This window comes from Meleagris gallopavo, chromosome 1 (genome assembly GCF_000146605.3).
Source record: "Meleagris gallopavo isolate NT-WF06-2002-E0010 breed Aviagen turkey brand Nicholas breeding stock chromosome 1, Turkey_5.1, whole genome shotgun sequence".
In the NCBI taxonomy this organism is placed as follows: Eukaryota; Metazoa; Chordata; class Aves; order Galliformes; family Phasianidae; genus Meleagris; species Meleagris gallopavo.
The window spans coordinates 68514163-68534835 of NC_015011.2; the positions used below are offsets into that span (position 1 = coordinate 68514163).

At 38.3% G+C, this 20673-nt stretch overlaps 1 protein-coding gene across 2 annotated transcripts in view; it reads right to left on the reverse strand.

Annotated features, from left to right (window-relative positions):
* LRP6 (LDL receptor related protein 6) overlaps positions 1–20673 on the reverse strand; it is a 119926-nt gene that overhangs the window by 58363 nt on the left and 40890 nt on the right. The window contains exons 2-4 of one of the 2 annotated variants that reach the window (XM_010716104.3): positions 20371–20568; positions 3429–3625; positions 2567–2698 (exon numbers count right to left, since the gene is read on the reverse strand). In XM_010716104.3, the coding sequence (XP_010714406.2) occupies positions 2567–2698; positions 3429–3625; positions 20371–20568 (527 nt within the window). The remainder of the gene's footprint in view (positions 1–2566; positions 2699–3428; positions 3626–20370; positions 20569–20673) is intronic. The other variant, XM_031555400.1, reaches the window with a different exon arrangement.

Sequence of the window (20673 nt, forward strand, 5' to 3'; positions counted from 1 at the left end):
AAAGCATACTCTCTTGAGAGTGAGAAAATGATCAAAAAATTTTTAATTATTTTTGGGCACACATAGCTCTAAATGCTGAAACACAACAAGCAGCAAGCCTCCAGGACTTCCTTAGCCCTCATACTATTCGAAGAAGTTGGATCTATGTAAAATTGTCAGTTAAGTGAAACCAATGGATCTGATGCATAGTTGTAACAGGTTGTTTCTCTTGCACGTGGGCTAATTCAGTTCTAACTTTGGTAAGCAATGGAATAGAGCACTCACTGAGCCGAGTAAATGCAGGCTCAATTTTCTCTCCCCCACACATTTTCCTTCTTAAAAATGAACAGTCAGCAATTTTTTTTGGAAAAAAATATGCAACAGCAGAATGGTTGTTAAAAAAACAACATCACATTGATAAGCATATGATAATTGCTCTTTGATGATGCTTTTTGTATAGGGACAGACAGCAAGCTGTAATACTTCAATGTCTCAGTAATCTGCTTAAGAAAATTTCTGGTAAAATAGGAGCTGTGTTTTGCAAGCCAAGCATACTTTATGGCTGAATGAGAACAAATAATTTGGCTTATCATATTTTCAGGGAGTAGGAGAAAAAGCCAACAGCCTTGTGTTTTGAGACATAAGGAATAGCTGAGAAAGTAAGCTGATGATATTCAAAGCCAGGTTGGCTGGGGCAGCCTGGTCTAGAATTAGACATGGAGGTTGGTGGACCTGCCTGTGGCAGAGAGGTTGGAGCTTGATGATCCTTGAGGTCCCTTTCAACCCAAGGCATTCTATGATTCTATGAATATTACTATATGAGAAGTTCAAAGCATTTTGTAGGGCTGTTTTTTTTCCCCAAAAAGTCATCCCTCAAAAAAGCTTTTCTCCCAAAAACCTTCCCAAAAATCCCCATTTCCTATCAGCAGGGGGTCAAAAGGAAAACACTTCTCTCTCCAGGACTTGTTACTATAATTGTTCTTAGTCCTCCTAACACTGCTAGGTGTTAGGTGATCAAACCTTCACAATTCCCCATCCCCCATGTGGAATTTTCACACAGTTCTGCTCTTTGAAATATGTATTGGTAAACAACTGCTTTAGCTATCTGCTTTAGCTATCTGCTTTCACAGAATAGTTTGTCCATATCAAGAGTTTATGCATATCAAGTTTTTGTTGTTGCTGCTGTTTATTTTTTAAGTACATGAATTTGTATTCTGACTAAATTTAACCAATCCAGAGCTTTACTATTAAAGCTTGTTCCTTATACTGGCAGAAATGGGAGAAAAACATCTTGTGCAGGTAGTGGTAAGTTCTTACAATAATCTTACAAGGCTAAATTGGGAGATGCTTTTGAATTTTTCACATAAAAGCAGCAATTTGTTTTAATAAGGTTCACATAGTCACAAATAGCCCACAAAAATAATCAACAAAGACCATAAAATAGCATGAAATTAAAGAAAACACTGAATGGTAGTGAACAAGCTTAAGAATTTTTAAAATATAAAATGAAAATTTAATGAATTATTTCTGTATGCATTTTTTTAGTGCTTTTACAGTAAATTCTGCTGTATCTTTCTGTTCTGCTGTACATTTTTCATAAAGGCGACCTGCATAAAGATGGTTATTTATGAGACTAATTAATCTCCCAGTGTTTATTTTGATAGTGTTAATGTATTACAGCAGTCACAGCACAATGTCACAAAACCCATCCATATAAAATAAAATGACTTGAAATCATATAACAGATCACGGTGAAACACTATATGCAGCTTTGGGTCAGGAGGTTTAGGTTAGATATTAGGAGGGTGCCACTCAGAGGGTGGTGAGGCACTGGAACAGGTTGTCCAAGGAGGTTGTGGGTGCCCCATCCCTGCAAGCATTCAAGGCCAGGCTGCATGTGGCTCTGGGCAGCCTGGTCTGGTGGTTGGTGACCCTGCACATAGCAAGGGGGTTGAAACTAGATGATCTCTGAGGTCCTTTTCAACCCAGGGCATCTTACGATTCTATCATATGATTCTATATCTTGGGTTTTAAAGTTGAAATACTTCTAATATCTCTAAAACCACACCTTTCTGTTCAGTTCCTATAGACAGATGTGTGTGTCTAACCTTATGCATGGGAACAGAAAGAAATACCAGACGCATGTGTGTATAAATGGAAATCAGATCTCAAAAAGTAAATGTTTTACTTGTACAATCCTATTAGACAAATATTAATGCATGAAAAATAACATTAGAAACAATTTAAAGACAACAGAGAAGGTTTATATTTTCTCTAAGAAAAGGGAACAATAGAACACGCAAAAAACTTTCAGGGAATTAGTGACAGGGACAGAATTATCAACTAAATTTTGTGAATGAAGATAAACTGTTCTTCAGCTAAACTGTTCTTCAGCTATGAGACCATTTCCTCTTTGAAAAGTAGAGGGCATTTTTCCAATCACTTTTATTTGTACTGCAAAAGCGTAGATTTTTCCACAATTTGCCACCCTTAATGTGCATTATATAGTTAAGCTAGAAGAACCCCTTTTCCCTTCAACAAATTATTTTGTGCTTAATCTAGAAGGATTTTTAAAAATAAAGCCTACCATCTTTGCAGGTCTTTCCATTCTCAAGAAGTTTCACACCAGTGGGACATGCACACTGATAAGAGGGCTTGGTAGGAGACATCAGACATAAGTGGGAGCAGCCACCATTATTAATCCCACATGGGTTTGTAGCTGTTAAACATAAATCACACAGATTAATGCTTCTGATAATGAATGACCTCATCTCATGTGTCAAGACACATACGGTATTTGAGTGGTGGAATCGGTGGCAGCAACACAGATTAAAGAAGGAAATGATATACACAGAACAAATAAAAAATAATTCCAAGTGTTGAGTAGTGAAGTATTTATGGTACAAAAGTGCACGGATGTTGAATATTTCCTTTCTTGAGGAAGGAGCATTTAGCTCTAAACAAGAGCCTTGTTTCATCTCTCCTCTTCTCATTTTCACAAACTATTCAATCTGTTAGTGCTGAATGTGTAGTAAGTTGCATATATATTAAAAAAAAATGCAAACACGGTAAATTAACACAATGGTTAAGACAGTGGTTATTACACAGAGTTGCAAACTTAACACTGCTTTTCATTTAGGAACTTCTACTTGGAAAAAAATAAGAATACTATGCTACATAAAGTTAGGGCACATTAAAGAGAAAAAGGAATATGACAGCAGCATAAATGTATCTGTCAGAGTAAAAGCAAGAGATTATTTTTCACATTAAAAAAAAATAAAACAATGTGGAGAATATTTGGTTTCTCTGTTATTTCCCTCCCAGTGTCTGCATTGGAGAAATTGTATTACGATGCAAGTAAAGCCACTTGCTACCATACAGAAGGAGTAGTTAAGATGTTTGCAAATCAGTTTCAACTTGCATTTAAAGTATAAAGCAAGACTACTTACCATTTGGCTGCCTCTTCTGGCTGAAAGCATGGATATCCATGGGTGAGAAGATGTTGGAATGTATTTCACGCAGGTCCTCCCCAGAGTACTTGCTGCAGGCCAAGATGGAATGTGTGTTCCAGTCTGTCCAGTACAATGTGTCCCCAAACAGAGTCAAAGCAAATGGATGTGGAAGGGAGCCTTTAACCACTGCTTGCCTAAAAGAGTACAAGGAAGAAAATGAATGCTTAAATACAGCTCATACTACAGCTTCACTCAAACATTGCCTTTATGAAGAGAAGGTTACAGTGTAAATATGATTTATTAGAACTTTTTCTTTCTCTTCTTTTGCAGATACAAATATAGCATACCCAACTTAAGGAATGATGTGGGGAAATAATACAAGAGTCCTATTTTCTAGCTTCCTTCTCATAGTAAGTCAAAGAGAACACTAATTGAAAGCCCTGCCTAGGTTGTCAGTGGCTATTTCTTAGCCACTCTTTTAACTCCTTATACCTGCGGGGCTATAAATTGCCATGCACAATGGAAGAGAACACCAGCTGGTTTTATGCAAATCTGACTGCAATTTGTTGATATACCAAATCTATCACTGCCAGCCTTGGCAGAGTTTGAACTGAGACAGTGTTTAGTCAATTAGCAGTCCATTAATCTCTTCCATATTTTTTCCATTAATTCTCTTGACAAATAGTTTCACTATGAAGAAATCCTGAATGTAACTTTTAATGATTCATTATTATGATAATTAAGCTATTGTTTTTATTGCAAGTAGTGCTATTAAACAGAGTTCTACTGATCTTTTGCCATAGTAATGGTATCATTTCTGAGGAAAAGTGGGTCACTGCCTGTCTCTAAGTTCATAAACAAAATTAAAGAGTGTATCTATATATTTTACATAGATATACACACACATGCTCACTAGCCATCACAGAAATGCAGCACAAACGTTGCTGAAGACAGTTTTCCAGGCTCTTGTGATGCAGAAACTAATTATCTATACCCAAGTTCCTCAGAACGGGAATTAAGAAGCTCAATTCTCACACGGTAGTTTTTTAGAAATTATTATTAAGAATCATAGAAAAACCGAGGATACAAAGGACACCAGAGAACATCTGGACCAACATCCTACTCAAAGCAGGGTCACACAAGTACCACTTAGACAAATGCTTCTTCCAACATCCTTCTTCTTAATAGTGAAGGTGCACAGGCATTCACACATACACAGGTTCCCACTGAATGGATCCAGCCATCTATCTCGTGGACTAAAACCCTACGGTACTGACACATAGCTCTAATACTTCTTCAAGTATAGAGCATACTATGATCACTATTCTCCCAGTTTTCTTCTTGCAGGGAAGAAGGTCATTATCTGTATATTCACTGAGAGAACAGCCACACATTAACTACATCTTTTCTGCCAAGAAGTCAGTAAGAGAACTGGTTTAGTAGAGGACAAAAATAGTCTTATTTTCCAACTACTTTCTGCTAAAATATAACAGAAGAGTATATTAAAGCAGGAAACTTGAAGGTATAATCTGCCAATGATTCCAAGTACAAAGAGACTGCAGTCATTTCAGCTCTTTCACCTTAGCTTCTGCAAAAAGATGCATTATCTTTAAGGTTTCTATTTTTTTTCACTCTTGAGAAAAACACATACATTCCATTACTTGTCACTCCAGTGTTCCAATTCTACACCAAGCAAAATTTCAGATGATATTTCAGACTAGAAAGTAGGACATATCTTTTATTTCTTATCTCTGTCTGGAGTCAGGTATATATTTGTTCCTAATTAAATGCACAAAATAAGCATCTTACAGAAGACTATTGTAATATAATTTACAGCTGAAATCTACCTGCCAAACAGTGAAGCCATAGTGACAAAGCATACTCCTGACCAAGAATAAAGGCATTCAAATTCAATAAACATTTTTACCAACCCCACCCCAAACTCTAAATGCCCTCAAATTTGAATAATTTCACTTTAGAGCAGGACTGGTGACTATCTAAGTCTTTATGGTGACTGTCATCTGGGATAGATGCAATAAAGGTCCACAGTTCTGGACCAACCCTCTAATGACAAAGCCTTCACCAAAGACAGCATTTCACAGACAAGAGAAGCCACATTTTTTTTCTGAGTCATACCTTGCTATTCATTCCAAAATTTTGAGATATTCAGATGTGATTATTATCTCCCAGTTCCTAGTAAGAATCCTTGACTGCAATAAATGCTGCTAGATGTACCTAACTTTTGGACAACCATCCGTCCTTGTAGCAATGCATAAGGTAAGCTGTCAACATTATTTAAACCAGCCCTAGTCTAGTGAGATTCAGGAGTAGCAGATAGCTGATGGCACTGCCTTGAAGCAATCACATGCGACGTTTTTGTTAGTAGCTATAAGGAACTGTCACATAAAAATGTCTTTGGGTCTGAATACAATAGCACATATTACTCACATTTAATTAAGATGAGATTTACTACTAATACATAACCGACATACACAGTTTCTATCAAGCCATTACAAGGTGATAGTTTACTTCCCATTAAGAAAATCAAAAGTGCTTTTTTGCTTCTGAACAAACACAACTGCCACTATGGTATCTCTGAGAAGCAGCAAGGAATTGGAAGTCAGTTTGTGCTCGGTAGGCCCTCCCCATTGTGATGGCTCCACAGCCTATGCAGGATGTGGAGAAGAGGGAAAACAGCTGGAAAGACAAGGAGCTAACAACAGGGCTAGAGAAGAGAGCAAGGAAATTCCTCCCTACAGCTGCTGTGAAGAAATTGCACTCTACCATGGCCTGCATTATAATTTGCAAAGCTTTGTTTCTGGTGGGTGAGGAAAGGAGAAAGGACCTCTGTCTTAGCGTTATAAACCTGAGTGAACAAACAGGAAAAGAATGTCACCTGTAGCATCTGACTGCTGCGTACTGCTGATATTCACCAGCACAAACATCCATCTGGGGTTAAAGATCAGCCAGGTCTCTGTGGTTTTGGCCTCACTAATGAAGACATTGGCCAACCTACCAGCTGAGGCACTGCAGGTGTAAACTGGGCCAAAACAACCTGACAGCTCTGTGCTGGCACACCTTCAGACTTTATGTTTCAGCTCAGACCTCATCTCAATAAGTGACACAAAAGCAAAAAGCACAGTGTTTCATTATCCTTCACTAAGCTCTAGCTTCTTCAAACTGCTGCACTTGTCCTATTAGCTCTGATAATGAGAGACACCAGAGATGAGGAGAAAGTGAGAGATGAGAAGTAATGTTATGAGCTCAGGGGACATCTCCAGGGCTTCAACGGTATGCAAATTGGCTGCATATTAGATGGTACTAAACAGGTAGTAACTTTAATAATCTTCCCTGGGCTAGAGATAGAATTACACAAATTTGTCTTAAAAATTTTGATGGAGGTTGACATTTAAAATGTCACAATTTCTAGTTTGTTAAGATGGATGGGAAGGAAATGAAGAAGAAGAATGCATCAGTACATTCTGATACCCAGGAAAAAAGCTCTTGGGAGAAGGACTTGGGAGTTCTCATGGACAACAGGTTGACCATGAACCAGCAGTGTGCCCTCGTGGCCAAAAATGCCAATGGTACCCTAGAGTGCATTAAAAAGAACATGGCCAACAGGTCAAGGGAGGTTCTTCTCCCCCTCTACTCTGCCCTGGTGAAGCCAGGAGTACTGTGCTCAGTTCTGGGCTCCTCTGTTCAAGAAAGATAGGGAATTACTGGAGAGAGTCCAACAGAGGCCTACAAAGATAAATAGGGGCCTGAAGCATCTCCCTCAGGAAGAAAGACTGAGAGACCTGGGACTGTTCAGCCTGGAAAAAACTCTTCAACTCTTATAAGTACCTGAAGAAAGGATGTCAAGTAGATGGAGCTCTCTTCAGTGATGCCTAGCAACAGGACAAAGAGCACAAAATGGAGCACAGGAAGTTTCATATGAACATGATAAAAAAATTCTATACTTTGAGAGTACTTTGAGCTTGGAACAGGTTGCCTGGAGAAGTTGTGGAGTCTCCTCTGGAGATATTCAAAACCCGTCAGGACCCTTTTCACTGTGCAACCTACTCTGGGGAACCTGCTTTAGCAGGAGCAATTGGCTAGATGACCTCCAAAGGTCTCTCTCAATATCTATTACTCTGTGAAAAGGAAAATGGGGAGAGAAAAGAAAGCAAGCAAGATGCTTCCACAGAAATTAAATTCCATATGTTTTGTAGATCATGATTTCCTAAATACAACTATTTACAGCATCACTGCGGAAATCAGAATTGCAATTAAAATAAACACCTGTTATACTAAAGACTTTTCTATTGCCTGAAGAAAATACAGAACCAAATTAAATACATTCACCTTTGTTCTATTCTTATTCTGTTAAAGAGACCTGTGAAATATTCGGTAAAGCTTATGAAAAAGAAAACAAATAATAAACAATAAACAGAAATGACAAAATGCGCTACTGAACTCTCAAATGGAACAAATACAAGAAAATTCAGACCACCTATGCAGTGTTACAACATTATCCGCTTCAGGATAATCTGCATTTCATACAAGTAATACACGTATTTGAAATAGAGACTTCAAATTTATACCTTTCATCAAACCCAGAATTTCCTCAGATCACCCCACTCCCTTTTCTATTTTTTTGAAGTAATAGTAAAATTCAAATTGAAAGTTAGATTATAGCTATAAAAGTTAAGAATCATTCACACCGAAAGAAAATCATCAAAAATCAATATATTACAAAGTGTCATCAGAATTGTGAATTTTCCTCCTACAGTTTTTACAGAAAGCAATTTAGATCTAAGCATGATAGCAAATGTAGTTGTAGCTGCTGTATATCTATAAAGACAAACAAACAAACAAAAGAAAACAAGAAAATACATTTCAATAAGCAAATTCTTCCAATTGTAGCTACACTGCAGTTATCTAACTTCAAAACCTGATCAAAATAACTGCAGAACACCTATGGTTCTCTAATCATTCTGGCCTGACTTCTCAAAACCATTAGCATCACAGCTCAACAGTAATGAAAATCATCTCTATACTGGGTATAATGCAACTGAATGAATGCATCCAATATTCAGGATTAACACTGTGCTAAAATAACAGCCACTAAGAAAAAACATTTTGTCATAGAGTTGTTATTGATCTAATTCACAATACAATGAAGCTCTTATGAACGGAAAGAGGAAAAAATATCCACTCCTAAAACCATATATTTGAAAATCTGTACAATTCCAGATCTAGAGACCACTGTCCAATGCTATATACAAATATCAATGTTTATTTCAGTCTTGCTCAGTGTGGTTTTAGTGACAGGCACAGATATGCACAGAAGTCACGTGCAGTCCACCTGCATTCCTTTCTGTTCACCTCTGAGGCTAGGTGCACTTAATCTTTGTGGCAGGGAGCAACAATTTTCACATTTATGTTTGAATCCATTTCTCAAGTTTCTCTCTAGAGGATCCCATACTTATTTCCATCTCCTCAGCTATTAGACAGAGAACAAAATCTACTGCTATATGACTCTTTGCAATCCAATTTCAAATACAACTGGGAAGACTAGAAAATATTAAGGTAGTTCACCTTACTGCTATATTCTCAATGCTGAAGAGTGAAAATAAGAGAAATCTTTATTATAGCTCTCTTTTACATTTCTCTCAAAAAAATGAGCATGGTTGTAAAGACTTAAGAGTAAATGAAAAAAAAATAAATGAACCATGCAGTTAGATCCTGTGCATATGGGCAATTCAGTTATGCAGCCTTAGAATACAATAGCATCTGGTCAAGAGATGCTGCTGAGCATCTGACGGCAGTCTTGTCACAGTAACCTTGCTCATCAGGGGGGCAAGTTTTGTAGTGGAATGCACATCCACAGCCTGAGACAACAATCAGCCATCATGCCAAATGGGATCTTCAGAAAGAGTAGAAATGCCTTAAGTTTGTTTGAGCATTTCCAGTCATCTGAGATGCTTTAATTTCATAAAAACTAATCCAATTCTCCAACAGGAAAGTACACTGAGATGCTTAAATGGAAAACGCAAGCAAATATATAAATATTCCCTTAAATATATGCATAAATGCACTAACATAAATATTTATATTTCTATACACACATTTTCCATATGTCTCGTTTAATGACATATATTTACGTATACAAACATACACACTTCCTCCACTGCACATTACCTAGCATCTCCATTTCAGTAACCTGAAGAATTAATGCCAGTAACTGCTTTTCAGGCTATCAGAGAATCACTGAATGGGGGAAATAACGAAGGATCAAATACATTACTAACACAGGTATACTTCCATACTGTTTGCTAAAAGATTTGCAACAGATTAATTACATCTGCAAAATTAAGAAATACATTGATGAAATGTACTATGCAATCCCTATAATTACTGAAGATTAGAGTTATAAGCAGCGAAGAACTGGGACAGGAGCATAACATTAAGCAAACACTTGTTTTCATTTGTGGCTCATAATATGGTGTGCTAATAGCAGTGAAATGAGCAGAGGAAGTATTAGTACTGCTTAACTTTCCCACTGAGTTTTCTTATGCCAGTTTTATTCAGACAGGACACATCCTTGCTGGCACTTACATATGTGTTGAACACTAAATTCCTCAAAATAAGGAGAAATTATATCTAACAAAAAATTTTTCTCATTATATTTACCATATTGATGTTCAATAGAAATGCAATATGAAAAGCTGGAACTTTAAACAGTCTACAGGTGAAAGCTTATGCATTAACCTCCATATTGTTGAAAAAGCTTTTCACAGATGCTCATATCAGCAGTTACTAAATTTTCATTTCTTTTTCTTCTTACACTATACCAGGTCAATTTTTAGATAAAAGTATCTGTGGGCTACATTCTTATTAGAAAAAAAGTTGTTACACTGGAATTTCCATCCTTCCTTTCTTCATAGAGAATTATAAAAAGAAAGGCTTGCTTTCCAAATCTTGCTTTTAACATTCATTATATATTAAAAGAAAGCATATTATGGACATGTTTGCACGCTGCAAATTATAATGTTTTGCAGAAAATGTTTCTCTCCATCTAGAGATCACTTAACACTACAGCATTCAGGAAATCCCAAGAATTACAAAGCTATCATTCTTAAAAATGGGAAATAATAGCAAGTGGCCAGAGTGCTCAGAGGATGAATCCTGTCAGCATCAGGTGAGGCAGAGACCCAACAGAGAACTGAACATCCCAACACCACAGATGCCACAAGGCAGTGCAGGGAGATCCAATTTCCTTAGAAATACAAGGTTTCCTCTTCTACCAACTAAACAAAAACAAACTTGGAAAATTAAGCTAGAATTTCAACTTGAATCCTTGCTCAAATATTCCTACTAGAATACAAGCTTGGTTCTCATTACCTAAGAAAGTAGACAGAAAACGTTACCCGTGGGGTACAAAAATATCTTTTAAAACCAAAATACTTTCTCTTTTGCCTCTTCTTTAAGCTCTAATTGCCACACTCACAAAAAAAAAACAAGCCTAGCTTCAAACCTCATTTGTCCTTAAGTCAATCAGATGTAAGACTGTGGTTGAGTCAATTGTGTGGGTCATTTTCCAGTCAAACACCATCATGACATGCAATGTAGTTTAAAGGCCTCGGCAGGAGTAAAGGAGACTGGAAAGCTGCAGGATGAGGTGATGGAGTCTGGGAGACAGTGTGTAGGTAAACCCACTGACTGCAAGGTGCTACATGGGCTGCATAAACCTGCAGCTGCTGTGATTGTGAGCTAACACTGCATGCACTGCCCTGTCTTAGAAGCAGCACTGATGAACTGTGGCTAATCCACTTGCACTATGTATGTTTATTAAGTGTCTACAAATATGCAGACCCATGACATAGTGACTCCAGCTACATACAACACACGTGTAACGTATCCCTACATGCACACCAGTCAGCTACAGACATTTTTGAGGCTCCATCTTCCCAGTATTTTATTTCAAAAGTGCCTTGGGGAAGAATCAAGAAATTCACCCTTTCACTGTTTCCAAATAATTTAATTACTTCTGCTTAGGCAGGATTCTCTAGCAGCTTTAATTAGAGCACTATTTGTCTTCTGCACTGTCCTGCAGTGAAACAGACAGACTTATCACCATAGACTGATCTCTCCTCGATGACTGAAAGTATTAAACACTTCTGTCTCACAGAAATATACATGAAGATATAGACAAAGCACAGTATTTTATTTCCTGCACATAATGTCATGTACTGCACACATTATACACAACAAAAAAGAAATCCTTTTAAATTCAGGGACACAATGTTCTCAGCTTTTCATCAAATTTGCAATTAATCATCTGGCAGACAATTTGATCTGATGGTTAAAAACAGGAAAAAAATATCAATGCTTGAGTGCAAATTTAACATTTACCTCATTGCAAAAGTTCCCCAGCCCTATAACAGTTTTTGTAAGTATGTTTTCTTACAGTGGCCTCAAAACCCATCTCATTAGCACAAACACTTCCTGGGGGACCTTGTAAGTGCATTTCCCTTCAGCCAGTAATGTGTTAACTTATTAATTAGAACTGCTGCTGCAGGGTAAAGGAAAAGAAATTAATTCAAGAGCTGCCTTCGCAGGCCAACCTATCTTGGGTACTTTACTCACAGGAGAGCTGTCTGCAATCCAGTTTTGTTTAATTAGTCCCACAAAAAGCAACTGTTCACTCTGATAAGAGCAGGGCAAGAGCAGGAAAAAAAAAAGAAAGAAAGAAAGAGAGAAAAAAGCCCCACATCTCCTGTATGCACCAATTTCATTTTTTAATTACATTCTGACATGAAAAACTGCTCGCTCCTTTCTCTTGCTGACAAACCAAGAGCATTAGTCATCAGTCACTGTGTTCTTCCTCCTTACTCTGAGTCCATCCCTAGAGTAGCCATGATAGTAAGTCCTAGGGCTAGCACAGATCACTGTAAAATTTGCTGTGCAGATTTCCTCATGAATTTATGATCCTACCATACATTTGCTGAGTGGTGATGCCAACACTGTTGGTGCCTCTTCATTTTGATGCAGAAGCTCACAGGCTCTAGCAAAAGATTACCAAGGTCCTATCCAAAGAGGCGACAAATCCAGGCTACTCTGTTTATCCCCCTGCATATTCCTACCACCTACCTACTTTGCTCTTCCACTATCCAGACCTTTGCATGTTAGAAACCAAGCATCTATGCATAAACGGCCTTCTCTGACACATACATCTTTAATTCTTGTGTAGTGCAAGGTGTTGTGACATGAGTCAGACTACAAGAATAAAAAGACAAAAAAGTTATTTCTCTCAGGTATAGAAGTATGTCAAGAATATTTCCCTTTGCAAATATTAGAAAGCTGTCTGAATCTCAATACTTCAAAATTTATCTCAATGACACTAATTAAAATCCTTACCTATTTACATCATATCTTCTTTCACTATCCAAATCACAAAAGCAGTTTTCTTTGAACTGTTTGAAATACTTTTTTGATGTAGCAATGTTATTTATTGGTAACTTTCCCACTTCCACAAAAGCAATTAAAACTCATGTTACACTGCTCTACATGAAGCTTTCACATTGAGCAACACCATAAACAACTTGAAACTTATCATTACTCATCTGCTTCCTTTGCTAAGTTACCAAATCTAGTCAGATCCAGAACACTGTACATCTTATGAAACTATGCGTCTTTTAATAATAGTATTTTTTATTTCTTCAATGGCTCCGTCTTCCAGAAATATATTTTCCCTGACACTCTGACAGAAGGTAAAGCAGAAGAAGAACTAGTGACACTTCACAAAGGTTTTAAAAAAAAAAAAAAACTAAAAGTTTTATAAGCAGGAGTAATTTTGCTAACAACACACACAGAAAAAAACTTCATTTATAAAAATAGAAACATCAGCTAGAATAATGAGTTAAAAATGAAGTTCAAAATCGTTAAAAAGAGCAAGGAAACCAAAATGTATGTTTCAAGTTAGACTACACAGAGATGGTATTCCTGTCATTCCCCATTCTTAAATAAAGTGACTCTTCAGGGTAACCCTCCTAAAAAAGGGATTATAAAGGTGACGATGTGAAATAAAACTGGCCTAATCCCACTATGATATCCTCTCATATGAGGATAAGATCATGATCATTCTGAGTGTGTTTGTTAAGCATACATCTCCCCCACCTTCCTATCCAATATGTTTTGCATCTCTTAGCCAATCCTTTGGGAACATGAATCAAAAACCTAATTGTTTTTGTTTGTTTTTTAATACAATTTTTACAAAGTTTTCCTTAACACATGGATGACTGTACAGATGCGAGGGACCTTCACCCACTATATTTGACTCACTCAAACACAGGAAGAGCTGAAATAAGCTGCCCAAGCGCACTGTGTCCAGCCGTCAGCAGGAGTGCATAGGGGACACAGTCAGGAAGCAAGGGATAGGCCTGGGCGAAGCAATACTGGGAGTAATGGGTGTACTGAGGGATGGAAAGAAGGAGTGATTAAAAATAAGCATGTATGTTTATGCACAGGGAACACGTAGACAGAAACTATAGGGACTGCTGTTGTGGTGGAGGGAGAGATATAAAAGCAGATTTTTTTTTTTCTCCCATGAACACTGGGGTGTGAGGGTAACTAGGAGAACAGATTGAAAGGGTATTGTGTGTTGGTTTTTGGCTTTGGGTTATTTTTTTTTTTTATGAAGCTTAGAAGGAAGATCTCAAGAGCTGTTTTGTTGGCAGATGTGGAAAAAAATCTTTTTTAATGTTAGATAATCAGTTATTGACAAAGTTGAATAAAGTAATGAGATAAGAGGCAAAATACAGAATTAGCTGTTGTAAAATACCATATTGAAAAGGGTAATTTTTATTGGGTGACTGAAAAGCAATATGTAACAAAACAGAATCACTTTAAACAGCCCCAGAAGATCTATTTTTCTTCCCTCCTCAAGATAGACAGAGGCTAAGAGGTCACAGCAGAGAAAAAAATAGCACATAAAAACTCATTGTAGAACAGCTTAACTTCTGCAATTCTTTCCATTTTTTCCAATGATGTAACTGCAAAGAATAATTAAAAAAAAAAAAGAGCCTGGATTCAGATGTTGATAGTTTTCTGAATCTTCAGAACTTTCTCAGATGCCTAGGGAAAAACAGATGCTGTTAGAAATGGTGTGTGCTTCTAAGTACTTAAGGGAAGTCATATGCACTTTCCTCTCTAAAGACTATGCTCTCCTCTCTTAAATGGTAACATACAAGCATGATCCCAGGAAATATTACTGATAAATTTTTGTACCAGTTAAAAAAATACATTTAAGTATTAGATAAATTATTTTGTTCTTAATGAATACATAAAAAATAATTAGTATATCTAAAATCTAAATTTCTTGTCTATACAGATCTTTATTATTTATTTACTAACTCCAAAGTAAGGTAAATGACCCAGGAGACTTTACAGCTCTATCATAAGGCACAACTATTAGATATAGCTCCCTGCAGACTGACAAGGTTGTGCAGCCCCTTATTCCAAGGAAGATCAGCACCTTAATGCCCTAGTTTTTAGAAAGAATCACTTCAAGTTTAGTCAAAGATAGGGAACATAACGAACACATTTACAATAAAACAAAATACCAAAAGCATATTTACATTGCTGTGCAATAGGCTATCAGAGAAGGAAGAACTACAAAGGAGTCTGAAGCAAAAAAGACTGAAAATGCAGCAGTGACTGCAGGAAATACCGAGGTAGCTATAGAGCTAGAAAGACTGGAGACCCTAGATAAGACAGGCAGGTTTGTGCTTTGTGGGAAAAGCATAAATATAGATTTGGATGGTGGTGGTGTCGATTTTGATCAGTGGACTCTTTTTACACAATTACCATTTCAAAAATCATTTCTACATCATGCATCATTTTCCAGCAGGTGCTAGCAAAAGCAGTACAATTTAATGCAGAGCCTGATATGCACACACTATTGGAAAGGGAATCAGCCAAAGTACAGCAGCATGTTGTTGTAATAAAATGGTTCTTTCCCTGTGCAATAAATAGGAGAGCACAAAAACGGTGACTCAAGAAGGAAACAAGCCACCTAATTATCTTGTGGGACAAATCCATTATGTGGTTTGATCAGGTGTGATCATATAGGTGGTCATTTTGGAGTTGTATTTTCTTCTCACCGTTTGGAGTTTAATTTGTTTTATTTTTGTTTATTTTGCCTGTGCACCAACTGTGAGTATTTTGTATTTGTGTGAGGGACTCACATTTGGCCTGCAATTTTTCAGGTGGCAAGCAGTCACTCTGAGCCCCACATGCAATCATTTCAGTTGAGTCTTTTTAAAGTTCTGATACATGTCTGGTCCCATAATCACTCCATTCTTATCACATACACATTATGTTCTTAGCCTCAAACCATTTTTACCTGGAACACTCTGAAAACTTTCTGCTAACCAGCACCAATTTAGAACAAATAAACAATAAATTTAAAAAAACAAAAACAAACAAACAAACAAAAACCCAACAACAGTCTCAAATTATTATTGTACATGACAATTTCTATCCCATTCTCTTTAATTGCACGGAACCTTAAATGACTGTTTTCCTTTCTGAAAGATCATAATGCCACAAAATATCACATTCTTTTTCTAAGTTTGCTTTCTTGTGAAATAAATAACAAATGTAGGACTACTTCAAAACATAGAATCATAGAATGGCTTGGATTGGAAGGGTTCTCAAGGTTCACCTACTTCTAACCCCTCTGCCATGAGCTGGGTTACCAAACACTAGCTCAAACACTAGATCAGGTTGCCCAAGATCCCATCTATCCTTGCCTTGAGCACTTCTATGGACAGGGCATCCACAACCTCTCTGGGAACTCTGTTCCAGCACTCACCACCCTATCCTGCTTAAAATCTCTTTAAATATTGGAAGGCTGTGATGATATCCCTGAAGCCTTCTTGTCTCCAGACTGAACAATCACAGCTTCTTCAGCCTGTTCTCAGAGGAGACGTGTTCCGGTCCTTTGATTATCTTTGTGACCCTCCTCTGGACTTTCTCCAAAAGCTTCACATCTTTCTTGTGCTGGGAGGCCCAGATCTGGCTGCAGTATTCCAGGTATAGCCTCATAAATGCAGATATAGAGGGACAATCACCCCCCTGTACCTGCTGGTCACCTCTTTTCTGATGCAGCCCAGGATACCACTGGCCTTCTGAGCTGCAAGTACACACTGCTGGTTCACGCTGAGTTTTTCATCTACTAAGACCCCTAAGTCCTTCTCAGCAGGGGTACTCTCAAGGAGTTCTTTTCCCAGTTGATATACATATCTGGAAATTACCCCAACACCTTGCACTTGGTTTTGTTGAACGTCATCCGCTTTACATGGGCCCACCTTTTGAGTTTCTCAAGGTCCCTTTGGATGGCATCCCTTCCTTGTGCTGTATCAGTTGCATCACTCAGCTTTGTGTCATCATACAACTTGCTGATGTGCTCGATCCCATCATCTATGTAACTGATAAAGATGTTAAAGTGTACCAGACCCAAGACTGACCCCTGGGGGACACTGCTCATCACCACCCACCTCCTGGACATAGAGTCATTGACCACAACCCTCTAGCTGTGACCTTCTAGCCAATTCCTTATCCACCGAATAGTCCACTCTTCACATCCATATCTCTCCAATTTAGAGATAAGGATGTGGTGAGGGACCATGTCAAAGGCCTTGCAGAAGTCCAGGTAGGTGACATGTTACTTTCCCTTTGTCCATCAGTGTCATCACTCTTTCATGGGAAGCCACTAGATTGGTCAGGCACAACATTCTCTTGGTGAAGACATTGCTGATGGTCTTTGATCACCTGGTTGTCCTTTACATGCCTTAGCATGTGTTCTAGGAGGATCTGTTCCATGATCTTCGCAGGCACAGACGTGAGGCTTACTGGCCTGTAGTTCTCTGGGTCATCTTTCTTCCCTTTCTTATAAATGGAAGTGATGTTCCCCTTTTTCCAGTCATCAGCGACTTTATCTGACAGTCACAGTTTTTCAAATATGATGGAGAGTGGCTCAGCAACCACATCAGCCAGCTTTCTTAGGATCCTGGACTGCATGTCACCTGGCTCCATAGACTTGTACACATTCAGTCTCATGAGGTGGTCTCAAACTTGCTCTGCTCTTACAGTGTAGGGGAGTTTGCTCCCTCAGTTCCTACCAAGAGGTTCAGAGATGTGAGAAATATAAGAATCCTGGTTGCCAGTGAAGACTGAGGCGGAGAACTCATTGAATACCTCAGCCTTCTCCATACTGTTGTACCAGTTCTCCCTTCACATTTCTCAGAGAGGGTACACTCTGTTTGGCCCTTCTCTTCTGACCAATGCACCAGTAGAATCCTTTCTTGATATTTTTCACATCTCTTGTTCAGTTCCATCTATGCTTTTGCTTTCCTGATCCCATCTTCTGCATATCCAGACTGCATTCCTGTATTCTTCTCGGGTGACACGTACTTGTTTCCACTGCCTTCTTTCCCTCAGTTTGACCAGCAGGTCCTTGCCAAGCCATGTCAGTTTCTTATCTCCTTTTCCTGCTTTCTTATTCTGAGGGATGGAGAGCGCTTGCGCTCTTAGAAAGGCATCCTTAAAGGGTAACCAACTTTGCTCCACTCCTTTGTCTCTAAGGACACCTTCCCAGGAGATCTCATTGAACAATTCCCTTAAACAGCCTGAAGTTCACTCTCCTGAAGTTCAGAATCCTGACTCCACTCTTTGCCAGGCCCACATTCCTTAAGATCATGAACACAACCAGGACATGGTCACTGCAGCCCAGGTTGCCTCCAGTCTTAATGTCTTACACAATCTCCTCTGCACTGGTGAACACCAGGTCCAGCAACACTTCACCTCTGGTTGATCTGTCCAATACCTGAACCAGAAAGTTATCATTAATGGACTTCAGGAGTCTGCTGGATTGCTTTCAGCACACCATACTGTTTTTCCAGCCGATATCTAATTGACTGAAGTCTCCCATCAGAATGAGAGTCTGAAAGCATGATACTTCTTGCAGCTGAAGCAAGAAGGCTTTGTCAACAGGCTCCCCTTGATAAAGTGGCCTGCAGTAGACCCCAAATACCATCTGTCCTTTGTTGGCACCATATCTGATCTTAACCCTAGGCTCTCAACCTGTTCCTGACTGTCTCAGAGGGAGCTCCTCACAGTCTATCCACTTTTTAACATAGAAGGCAACTTTCCCACTCCTCCTACCTCAATTATCCCTTCAAAAAAGCTTACAGCCCTCAACAGTGGTATTCCAGTTATGTGAATCTTCCCACCATGTTTCTGCGACAGCAATAAGACCATAGTTTTCCAAGTGCACCATGGTTTCCAACTCCTCCTGCTTATTTCCCACACTGTGTGCATTGGTACAGAGGCATTTCAGCTGGGCTTTCAGAGGGGCTGCCTTCCTAGAGGAGCCCTCCTATAAACCTAAACCTCTGGGACAAATCTGAGGTCTTTCCCTGCTTCTTCCTAAAGTGACAGTGCTCTTTGGCTCTCTGTCCCCCAACAGCTCTAGTTTAAAGTCCTGGTGATGAGCCTAGCCAGCCTGCTGCCCAGTATATTCTTTCCCCTCCTGGTCATTTGCATCCCATCCCATGTCAACACTTCTGGTTTCTCAGAGGTGTGTCCTAGATCACAGAACCCATAGCTTTTGGCATGACACTATCCATGCAGCCAATTATTCAACTGATCCTTCCTCCTCCTTCTGCCTGGATCGCGGTCTCCAGCTGGGAGAATTGAGAACACTGCCTGTGCTCCCAACCCACTCAACATCTTCCATACACACACATCTCCATGTTTTGAACTGACAAAGCTGGTTAAACTATTTATACCTGTGCACATACATTTAAAACTGCATCCAATTGCTGCTACCTTGTTTAATCAAAAACAATTACCAAACTACTGCATGAATTTTTGTTCTCTTAATAGGCAGAAGTTAGAAAGAAAACAACACACATTTTCAAATTTTCATGTGCTATAAGAGTTCAAAGTAAATACCACATGAACACAGTGGATGTTTCATGCACGTTGCCTATGTTTGTACAAACCAGTCAACTTATCAAAAAAACACCTATCTTGCTGACAAAAGGTTTTTGGGGGAGACTAATTTTTTGTGGCAGATGTTTGCATAAAAGAAGTCACTAAAATGTCAGAATGAAGAGCATAAGAAATGCTTTTTAATGTTTACATAAACCAGCTGAATCAACACAAGAATTTGTGAAGGATCATTTCAAATATCATGTCTCCCTGATACCTGGGCAAAAACTAACTGTGACTCATTTGTGTATGTGAACAGTACTGACATAGGTCTTGTGTAATTAAGAGGGTTACACTCCAAACTAAGGATAAATGTATATATATCAAGCATCAGTTGAATTTTTAATTAAGAAGTAGCTATGACTGGACCAGAAAGGATTACACCATAGTTACAGAAGTATTAGAGGAAAAAAAAAAATCCAGTCATTCTAGCATAGTCTCTGTAAAGATTGTTTTCCATGTATTTCCCAACTCCTAGGATTAAAGAAACTAAAAGGTTTGTATATAATGATCTATTTTTTCCTATTATTCTCTGCATTTCTGAATACCACAGTAACAAAGGGAAAGGAGACCAAACAGAAAACTTAAGAAAAACAGAAATTTATGCTAATTTGTCTTACCTAATTAAGAATAGCACTCATGAATTCCTTTTTGGAACTAGTTCTGAGATGAGACCTAGTGAGTTACAAGATGCCTCAAAGAGGAGCACACGTTCAACATCATGGTTTTGGAAAGGGGAGTCTGGGAAAGGATAAAAGCATCTGATAGCACAAGCTAGCTTAAAATTTAGCAAGTATTAACGTGCCAATTCTTTGCAACAGAGCTTATAAAGTTGTGCTCGTCTTAAAAGACATTGCTTAATCAGAATTACATAGATCAAATAAAAACTTCTTACCGATGACTTCCATCAAGATTTGATTTGTGGATGAAATTCAGTTTAGCATCTGCCCAATAAAGTTTCTGTTCTTCATAATCCAATGTCAGTCCATTTGGCCAATAAATGTCTGTGTTGACTATAATGGAGCGGCTCGAACCATCCATCCCAGCACGTTCTATCTTTGGCACTTCTCCCCAGTCTGTCCAATACATGAACCTATAATTATTTTAAAAACAGAAAAAATAAAGAAAGCATATGTATAAATCTTCTATTGGAACATTTAATACAATTTTCATTAAGGCGAAGACTATCTCTACTCTA